This window comes from Dermacentor variabilis, chromosome 5, assembly GCF_050947875.1.
Source record: "Dermacentor variabilis isolate Ectoservices chromosome 5, ASM5094787v1, whole genome shotgun sequence".
In the NCBI taxonomy this organism is placed as follows: Eukaryota; Metazoa; Arthropoda; class Arachnida; order Ixodida; family Ixodidae; genus Dermacentor; species Dermacentor variabilis.
In genome coordinates this window covers 66,344,891-66,355,777 of record NC_134572.1, presented here as the reverse complement: position 1 = coordinate 66,355,777, position 10,887 = coordinate 66,344,891, and the positions used below count along the sequence as shown (strand labels likewise).

The window sequence follows — 10,887 nt, the reverse complement described above, 5'->3', positions numbered from 1 at the left end:
TCATGCGCCGGTAACACTTGTGCCCTCCTGGCTTATTCGTCACGAAATTCAACAATGCCAGCTGGTGACAAAAGGAACAAAGTTATACGGGGTGTCTTAGTTGGCTGTGTATAGAGTGAGGTGACGTGTCTCGCGAACGATCGAACGTGACATGGTCAAATGTGCTGAGAAGCCTAGTGTTCACATATGCAATAACAAAAGTTAGCTAAATAATCACTACGACCCTATTAATTAATAACCACACACAAAAAACAATGAACGCTTATTCAGGTTCCTCCAATGAAGTCGCAGTTGGTTTCAGCCGCATAGAAGGCTTCGCTCTCTACTTGACCCATGATAGCTCGGCCAACCTGTGTAGATTAAAAAGTTACTTAAATAGAAGTTTCTTAGAGAGTTGGCGTATAAGAAAAGAGAAACAGAGTATGCAAGCTCCTTAGGCATAGCAAACCCAAAGTGCAAATGCATGGTGCAGATGCTTCTCTTCGCGAGAGAAAAGGGAAGAGGACGAACAACCGGAACGCGCAACCACGAGCAACCACGCGCAGTTGCACGACCTCGGCGCTTACGTGCCGGCATAGTTTCGAACGTTCTTGAACGCGCCGCACGGACGTCCTCTTCAAGGCTCCTGATTTCAACAGCTGTTCGACCTCTGACCATGGCACCAGTGGTAAGCCAGCTTGCCTTCTCCGCAAAGGCTTATCCATAGTCAGCAAAGGCGAGCAGCGTCGGTCTCTACTGCGGTGAAGGGTTTTTTTCAATTTTTTTTTCGCCTAGTGCCCGAGGCTGGCACTTAGGATAGAGGGCGTCGCCAAAGAGAGAGGAACAGTTTGTCGTTATTCTTCTAGACAAACTCTTCCTCTGTTTCAGGTTACACCCCAGCTTTCAAGCGCCCGGCCCGGGTGCTAGGGCCCTCTCACGCCTTAGGGTCAGGTTCGAGATGTCGCAGTCAGCGGAGTTATGAGGGGCGTCGTTTTATGCAATAAGGCGGAGCTTATTAGAGCCCACAAATGGCTTACAACACGCTCGTTAGCTGGTGCACGTACGTAGCTACTGCGTCGGTATCCTGAAGAGGTGTAGGAGGATTATTTGGCGGCCGGACATAGTCTTGAGATGATTTTTTGCCCCGCCCAAGCGCATCCTTCTCTGGGTACCCAGTGAATAAACCTGCAGACACGCGGCGCCACTGGAGAAGCATATAAATCGGGCATAGGTGGCCGCCGGAAGCACACGTGGAAAATTGAGCGCGACGTCAATTCCATCTCGTATTAATCGGCCCATGCGTCCACCTAATGTAATGACCATATAATGCAATGACATGGACCAAAGGGTGCGTGCGGTGAATTTAATGTGGACTTCGTTGTCCATGCAGTATGTGCCCGCTTATGTAGTTGAGCGCATCTGTACACAGGAGATGATGGGAACGTTGTGTGTTCACGAAAACCACTTCAACTTTAGAGCAGTGGATGCTATCGTTGGCGATACAGCGTAAGCCAAGAGACTGAGGCGCGTTTAATCACGTCCGTTTAGTCAGTGTATACAAGCACGCAGGTATTTGGGGCTTACCCGCAAGTCGGTCGCCTTGCTGTTCGAACTCGGCGCGCGCCTGCGCAGGCACCTTCATTCGCCAGGCTGCTGAGATACAAGCGGCAACAAATTGTCGAGTGCATCAGTAATGAAGTTTATGATGTTTGCTGTTGTTCACTGTGGACTACGTTTCACGGCTTCAATGAGATAAGACCGTAGCGTAGCAAGATGTGGCCGGCACGTAGACGGCATCGGTTCACCGAGCAATTATCTTGACTTCCAGCGAAGGCGTATACCCGGGTTCAACGCCTACCATCTCCAGGAGAGAGCTCTGCGAAAGCAGAGACGTCGCATGCTCAGGGAGAGGGCACAAGGTACTACTTTGGGCGATATTCGTCTGTCATTTGTCTGTTATTAGTCAGATTTATCGTTTGCGACAGCCTAGTGCCGAAACAACCTTGCGGTGGCTAAGAAAAGTCACCCTAGCAGTGTTTTTAAGTAGATGTAACAAGTTAAGCTTATCTTTGTGTTCTCGGAACGACAGCGCTGAGGGTGTGCTCGGCGCTGATGGACAGGGCTGAGAAGCAGAAGTCGAAAACCAAGAGCTTCTGTGACGAAGTTAAGGTGAGTGCAGCACGCGGGTGTGAATTGATAGCAGTATACGGGGAGCTGCGTTCTATCCAAGAAATAACGTCTCGCCATTTTAGCAGTTATGGCGCAGCATGACCGAATGTTACTCCTGTAATCCAAAACGTCCTCCCGTTCGAGAGGTCACCTCGGCAATACGTCTGGGCTCGATGACGATGAAGATGATAGCTATCAACGGTGACCAGTCAGAACTCCAGGAATGGCTTGTCCCCCTCCCTCCCCCCTCCCCCCACCGAAGTAAAGAAGTGTGATGCGCATCCCCTTCGTTCCTTCACGCTTCAAGAAATAGTTCTTTTGCAGATGGGGAGGGGGGGGGCACCAGCACGGAGAGCAAGCTGCTCCAGTTTCTGAGCCACTATGAGCACGCGGTGGTCATGTGCGTACAGTCAAATATGCCATTCCGTTGTATAGGCACGGGTAGCACTTCTGCACACAAGAAGTTACCACGTCAGGTTGAGAAGTGTTGCCATAAGAAAGCCCCTGAGCAAGTTGTAAGCGGGGACATGGATACAATGGATGGAAACTAGGAAGAGGTAGGTTCGCTGGTACATCTATGCATGGTGCCTTTGAGGGGCACTTGCCCCGCTGCATTCGTGACCTGTCACTGACCATGGGGATTACGTCGTTATTTATGACGGGTAAGCACTTCCTTTGATCGAAGTGGTCGCTACGCTTAACGCACCTCGGCAATTCTGGCGCTAGAGTACGTAGCCAAGCAATCTCAGCATCTGTGGAACGGATAGCGGAGCGGAAATACTTCCTTCTTGCGAAACTCCGCGTCGCAAAGGCTCCCGAGGAGCATTATTGAGTAGGATTATTGAGGAGCATTATTGAAGCGCAGTTCCAAGATGGGCACGTTGCGGTACATTTGTTGTAACTGATGGTGGATTTAGATTCGAGACGAGCTTTTTATTGCGAGAGCTAGTTCTTTTTCTCAAAAAAGACGTTTTATCTTTTTCTCCAAGGTAAATAAGACAGATATGTAATCACGTCGTTGTATTGTGGTAGATGGAACGTCGAACGAAACGAACATCCTCGTTTGTGACGGTTCCAGGAGGTGAGGCAGTTCACCTCCTGGAACCTCCAGTTGTGAATGGAAGGCGAAGAGATAATCCCTGGCAACGTTTCTAACCAACGCGATCGGTGGATTTCGAGATGAGAACATTATAAAATTCATATACGCTATAACTCCCATATCCAATGATCATATACAATCATACGGTATTACTGTATATCATAGCTCACGGATTACATTATCTAATAGGGAAGCCTCGCGAAAATGGGCATCACGCCGTGGCATTTGAATCGCACAGTTTTAAATCTCGCAGTTTCTCGTTAATAATTGTGGCCCATTTCATTACGCGTGCATCAAGGTGTGCGATTCTACTACAAATGTGAAGACGATTTCATTCGGGACTAACACACCCTGTGTAACTGTTCTAAGGGGAACTTTTTTCAAGTTGCCTTTTGGAGATCAAAATATGTTTTGGGGCACGCTAGGAGGATTCTGTAGTCTGATCTTGTGCAAAAAACGTTGTTTGTTTTTTAAACAAATTCGCATACTGCGGGATAACAAGTACTGGGTGACAATTGCGCTTACGAGAAGCCTCACCGCGAATCTTCATGTGTTCCTAAGGCCGACGCAGATCGCCTGCGTGAGGTGTGCCAGACACTGATGGAACTGGTGGATCGCAACGACGAAACGTGGAAGGACTTCTTCGACAAGGCAGAAGTGAGTGGATGTGAAACAGTAATACTCGAATGCATAAGACGCTGTATCCTCACTGCCCGCAGGCGTGTTGGCTTGCTACGTGGCAGGATGGCAGTGGGCCTCTTCGATTATCCGTCCCCGACAGTCCCGGACTGCCCGAGGTAGTGCTTTCGGCCAATAAACGTTGCGTACGCAGCCTCACGGGCAGTCCTGAGGAGTCAGGGACGACAGGTCGAAGAGGCCTGGTGGGATCTAGTGAACATTGTACGCTGACTTGCGCGTTTTCGAAGTTTTATCCCGAAAAGAAGGGTGACAAGAGTGAAGTAGAAGCGAATCATGCGAAAATATAGTACAACCAAGTATCGTTGGCATCACCGTGATGTTGCACCTTATTAGCGATAGGTGAAGTGTTAAGAGGATCTCTCAAGACCGTTGCGTAAGTTTTCTTTCTTGGCTTCACCGCGATGTTTGCTTGTTCGGAAGGAAAATGTATGATGGAAGATTGCCTTCTTGATTCACAAACTGATCGATTTATTAAATTAATGAATAAATGAAGTGAACTACGAAACAAGCGAAGGAAATATATTGTGGAACTTCAACCCGGCAACTGCTACTCCAATATTATCTACTAATGTCGCTTTTGTCTACCTTAATATGCCACGGATACGATTATGCATGATATAGTTGTTCAAAGTTTATATTTCTTATCGGTGCAACACTTGAAATTTGTATGTTAACTTGTATTTGGGGAGGGAGGCAGGTATGGAGGGGCACTTGTTTACTTTTTTGATTGAACTGTTCCTAGTGTTGGAACCTCAGCGCTGACGCCCGTTGTTGCACCTGGGTCGCAAGCCCCAAGGGTAGCGTTGGCCTGGCGGCCTGGGGCACAACTGGAAGCATCCGAAGGTCCCGGCAAAGCATGAGTCGACTGGTAACAACAAAACAACTTGTTTATTCTAACATCGCAAAGAGTTGGCGGTCAGGTCGACCGAAGTAGAGAGACGGGAGAGCACGTTACTCAACAGAAGAAATCGGAGCCTCTACTTGGCGTCCGGGGGCAGCTGCTTTTATACTCTCGCAGTTGAGGGCAAGAAGGAACCCCTCTATAGACGAGCACGTGACTGTGCCGCTCGGGTACAATGGGAAGAGAAGGTGGCGCATACGTCGTACCGGCGCCGCTCGGGCACAATGGGAAGAGAAGGTGGCGCATACGTCGTGCCGGCGCCGGTCAGACCCCTCGCTTCACAGTTGGGGGAGCTCCTCTCCCCGGCTGCCGCGCTTCGACAAGCGTGGGCACCAACATGCACATACACACACACACGCACATGAAGACACGTGGCATTAGAACAGGCCTGGACGCGCTTGGCGGGGAGGCGTAGCGGCGGCGCCGAACGGGCCAAAATGTCTGCCGCTTTGAACGAAGCCCCGGCGTCCGTTGCAGCCGCGCCGGCTAAACCGCGCGTCGTAGGCGAAACGTAACAGACCGCCCCGCCGGGGGAAGGAGATCCCGATGGTCAGGGGACTGCATCCGCTGTCCGGAGGGATGTCGCTCGATGATGCTCATAACCGAAGTCGGGCGTCCCTCGACGTTTCTTGAGCGCAGCGCACAGAGAAGGCCTCGTTCTCTCGTTCAGGTTCGCACAGGACACTGCAAAGTGACTTCGGGAGAGTTCACATTTTTGTTCTCGTTCCCGGCAAGCGTTAGAACTACGCTGAAACTCAACCGCTCAGTCAGCAAGCACGGCACAACCCTCACTAAGCCCTGCCAGGCTCTTTCCCCTTCTATACCACTGCCTAGTTCCTTACAGTAGTCTAGCAGCACTCAGAACGCGTCCAAAAATTGGAAAATTGCACTAGAAAGAACATCATCACTTTGAAACACTACACAAAAGCAATATGTTAAAAATCCTGCCTCAGGAAGAAAAACATCAGTAACAAACAATTTTGAGGCTGATTCCTACGTTAGGGGCTTCGACTTAAGCCATCGGCGTTACCGTTGAGACTCCCCTTTTTGTAACGCACCTCAAAGGAATATTGCTGCAAAGCGAGGCTCCAGCGCAGGAGGCGGCCATTTTTGGGAGAGATGGTCTGCAGCCATTGGAGAGGGCAGTGATCCGTCTCAATGATAAACCTTGAGCCGGCTAGATAGCATGACAATTTCTGAACGGCCCACACGAGACACGCACACTCTTTCTCGGTGGCGCTGTACGCCTGCTCACGACTGGTCAGCTTACGACTAGCATACAGGACGGGGTGTTCTACTTCTCCATTTACCCGTTGGCACAGTACAACGCCCATGCCTCGCTCACTAGCATCGCACTGAACTACGAACCCTTTTGTGTAGTCTGGCGATCGTAGCACAGGCTGGCTTGTTAGGGCGCTCTTTAGGGCGCTAAAAGCTCTTTCCTTTGTCTCGTCCCATACGACTGTTTGGGGCTCTGTTTTTCTTAGAGCATCCGTCAGGGGAGCCGCGATATCAGAGTACCTGGGGATGTACCTCTGATAGTAGCCGGCGACACCTAAGAACGACCGAATATCGGTCTTCGTGCGCGGTTGCGGGAAGTCTCGCACAGCGGCCACCTTTATTTCAGAGGGGCGGCGACGACCCTGACCAATCACGTGACCGAGGTAGACAACCTCAGCCTGTGCTAACTGGCACTTGGGAGCCTTGACTGTCAAGCCCGCTTCGCGCAGGCGGGTTAATACTGCCCGCAAGTGTGCCATATGCTCAGACCAGGATGCGGAGAATATCGCTACGTCGTCCAGATACGGTAAAGCGAATTCTTGCTGTCCCCGCAATACTTTATCCATGAGGCTTGAAAAACAGTATGGCGCGTTCTTCAAACCAAAACTCAATACTTTAGGACGGAATGTTTCCATTGGTGAAATGAACGCCGCATACCTACTAGCCTCTTCTGTAAGTGGAACCTGCCAATAACCCCTGACAAGATCTAGGGTGGAAATAAACTGAGCGCTACTAACTTTCTCAAGGCGCTCCTCGATGTTAGGGATCGGATAAATTTGATCCTTAGTGATGGAATTAAGCCTGCGGTAGTCGACGCAAGGACGAGGTTCCTTGCGCGGTACCTCAACTAAAATCAAAGGGGAGGTATAATCAGTCTCACCTGCCTCAATAACACCGAGCTGTAGCATTTTCTTTACCTCAGCCTCCATAATATCGTTCTGGCGGGGTGACACCCGATACGCCTTGGATCGTACTGGCTCTGGGGAGGTAAGTTCTATGTCATGAGTAAGGACAGAAGTCCTACCAGGCCTCTCAGAGAACAGACCTTGAAACTCTTGTAAGAGCTGGTGTAGTTCGGTTTTCTGCTCAGGCGACAGCGGTGCTTTACTGATAAGGTCACTAATGACTTGACCGGTGTCTTCCCTGTTCGTCACTGAGCCTAGTCCCGGAAGCTCGACCGGAAGCTCTTCAGGAACGTTTACCATCATGCACACCACTGCTTCCCGTTGTTTATAGGGTTTGAGCAGATTACAGTGGTAAACTTGCTGTGCTTTCCGCTTTCCTGGCAGACTCACCACGTAGTTAACGTCCGACAGTTTCTGAACAATTCGTGCCGGCCCCTCTCACTGCACGTCTAGTTTGTTGTTTAGCGATGTGCGCAATATCATGACCTCATCGCCCACCTCAAAACGACGGGCCCTGGCTGTCCGATCATAATAAACCTTGGCCCTCTGCTGGGCCTTTGCCATTGCTTCACCTGACAACTCCTGTGCCCTTCTTAAGCGTTCGAGGAGCTTAAGCACGTACTCCACCACGACTGGGTCGTCGCCCCTGCCTTCCCACGATTCTCGAAGCATGCGAAGCGGAGATCGCAGCGAGCGACCGTACACCAGCTCAGCTGGCGAAAACCCCGTAGCCGCATGCGGCGCGGTCCGTAATGCAAACATCACCCCAGGCAGACACAGCTCCCAGCCAGTTTGATGTTCAAAACACAAGGCTATCAACACGCGCTTCATGACGGAGTGGAGCTTCTCAACGGAATTCGACTGTGGGTGGTACACTGAGCTGTGTAACAGCTTTACCCCACACCTTTCGAGAAAAGTTGTCGTTAAAGCGCTAGTAAACACTGTGCCCTGATCTGATTGGATTTCCGCAGGAAAACCAACTCGCGCAAATATGGACAGTCGTGCATTGACTATCTCAACTGAGCTGAGTTCTTTAAGCGGCACTGCTTCAGGGAACTTTGTCGCTGGGCAGATCACAGTCAAAATGTGTCTGTACCCCGTGGCTGTTACCGGCAGAGGTCCCACTGTCTCAATAACGAGCCATCTAAAAGGCTCCGTAATGAGAGGTACCAATCTCAACGGCGCCCTTGATTTGTCCCCTGGTTTGCCCACCCGCTGACAGGTGTCACATGTCCTCACGAAATGGTCTGCGTCCCGAAAACACCCTGGCCAATAGTACTCTTGCAAGAGACGGTCCTTAGTTTTCTTAACTCCTAGGTGTCCGGACCACGAACCCCCGTGCGACAAGCGCAACAGATCCTGACGATAGCACTGAGGCACGATCAGCTGATCGAACTCCACTCTCCTGCGGTCTAGATACTTCCGGTACAGGACTCCACCTCTTTCCACAAAACGCGCATTTTTCTTGGCGATACCTTCCTTGACATTGCAGCGCACGTTTTCTAGGCTGCCATCCTTCTTTTACTCGGCTATCAAAGCCGACCGGCTGACTTCTAGCAACCTATCAAGTCCGTCTGACGTAGGCGCGATGAGCAAATCTGCAGATAGCTCTTCTAACTTTCCCTTATCGGGCATTTCCTCTCCAGTATCTGGCGCCTTCAACGCTACAGGCTCAATTTTATTCAGTTCGGGCGTGCTCTGAATATCGGCTTGCTGCGCCTCTGACCCTTTTTCATTGTTTGATAACGTCGGCCCCGCAACTACCGCCTTTGCAGCGAGCTCCCGAACCTTCGATCTGGTTAAGGCCTGAACGCTAGCCTCACCAAACAAAAGCCCCGTCTCGCGCAGGAGGTGATCGGACCTGTTCGAAAATAGGTACGGGTACTGGGGGGGCAGCATAGATGACACTGCGGCCTCCGTCTCAAGTGCTCCGAAAGGTCCTTCAATAAGCACTTTTGCTACTGGCAGACACACGCTATGAGCTTCCACGGCTTGCTTGATCCATGCGCACTCGCCCGTGAACATATGGGGTTCTACGTAAGAGGGGTGAACTACATCCATTGTAGCTGCGGAATCGCGAAGCACTCGGCACTCTTTCCCGTTCACGAGGAGGTCTCGCATGTAAGGCTCGAGAAGCTTCATGTTCTCGTCAGTGCTGCATAATGACAAAAACACAACTTTTGGTTTTGTTTCCGGACACTGCGCCGAAAAGTGACCCGGCTTCTGGCACGTATAACACACGCGCGCTTGCCTCATCTCGAACCGCTTTCTGCGTTCGGCTTCGGCTGCCGCCGTCTCCTTAGGTTCGGTCGCACTGCTTTCACTCGCATCCGCACTACGTGTGTTCCCCTTTGCTCTCATGGGTGTGAACTTCGGCCTCTCAAACTTCGAGCCAAATTCACCCTTTTGACCGTCCTTAGCTCCGCGAGCCCGACGCGTCACAAACTCCTCGGCTAGCTCAGCGGCTTTAGCCACCGTACAAACGTCTGGCCTATCCAAGACCCAGTACCGCACGCTCTCAGGTAACCGACTATAAAACTGTTCCAGCCCGAAGCAGTGCAGAACTTTATCGTGGTCACCAAACGCTTTCTCTTCTTTGAGCCACTCCTGCATGTTTGACATAAGCCTGTACGCAAACTCTGTGTATGACTCACTTCTGCCTTTCTCATTTTCCCGAAACTTCCGACGGAAAGCCTCCGCTGACAGCCTGTACTTCTTTAACAGACTCGATTTCACTTCGTCGAAATCCTCTGCCTCCTCTCTATTCAAGCGAGCGACTACGTCGGCCGCCTAGCCGGGTAACAAAGTGAGCAAGCGCTGTGGCCACGTTTCCCGAGAGAACCCCTGCTTCTCGCACGTTCGCTCAAAGTTAACCAGGAACAAACCAATGTCCTCTCCAAGCTTAAACGGCCGCATCAGGTCAGTCATTTTGAGCAATACTCGTTCTCCTGCACCGTGTGCCTGACTTCCATTACGAGCGCGTTCCATCTCTATCTCGAGACGCTTCATTTCCAAAGCGTGTTGACGCTCTTCTTTTTCTTTCTCTTCTTTACGTTCACGCTCTTCTTTCTCTTTCTGTTCTTTAAGTTCGCGCTCCTGTCTTTTTGCAGTCTCCCTCTCCTCAATGGTCTCAAGGCATTCCGACAGCTCGTCATCCTCAGCTTCTAACTCAAGAATAGCCCTTAGCAGTTCTGGTTTTCTGAGTTTCTCCGAGACATCCAGACCCAACTCTCTTGCAAGCTCCAACAATTTCGGTTTGCGCAACGACTTCAAATCCATGGCTGCTCTGAATGCTGTTTTCTCTACTGCCTATTATTGTCTTGCCGCAAACTAACCCGGCAGCAACGACAACCACAATTACCAGCTCTGTTTCTGACACTAACAAAAGCCTGGCAAAGCTCAGAAGAAGAAAGTCCCGCACTCACCAAACCTCGCAGCCAAGAGTTCAGCGCAGTCGTTCCGCTGCAGGCAACCAGTCATCACACAGGGCTCGTTGCACTGCTCCCGGATGGTCGATGAGCTGCTCAGCATACAGTCAACTGCATATCTTCGCTGCTGGCCTCCGTTGTCGCGATCTCACCGCTGGCAGACAGTTGTTGGAATCGCACCGCTGGCACGAGTTGTTGGGAACTCGGCGCTGACGCCCGTTGTTGCACCTGGGTCGCAAGCCCCAAGGGTAGCGTTGGCCTGGCGGCCTGGGGCACAACTGGAAGCATCCGAAGGTCCGGGCAAAGCATGAGTCGACTGGTAACAACAAAGCAACTTGTTTATTCTAACATCGCAAAGAGTTGGCGGTCAGGTCGACCGAAGTAGAGAGACGGGAGAGCACGTTACTCAACAGAAGAAATCGGAGC

The 10,887-nt window shown here is 51.0% G+C and overlaps 1 protein-coding gene across 1 annotated transcript in view; it reads left to right on the top strand.

The window, feature by feature from the left end:
* Positions 1 to 556: 556 nt before the first annotated feature.
* The window catches only part of LOC142582713 (uncharacterized), a 25,018-nt gene continuing 14,687 nt past the window's right edge, over positions 557 to 10,887 (top strand). Inside the window, exons 1-4 of the mRNA XM_075692677.1 lie at positions 557 to 667; positions 1,808 to 1,898; positions 2,069 to 2,148; positions 3,809 to 3,904. Coding sequence (XP_075548792.1) covers positions 656 to 667; positions 1,808 to 1,898; positions 2,069 to 2,148; positions 3,809 to 3,904 — 279 coding nt within the window. The 5' untranslated portion in view covers positions 557 to 655. The remainder of the gene's footprint in view (positions 668 to 1,807; positions 1,899 to 2,068; positions 2,149 to 3,808; positions 3,905 to 10,887) is intronic.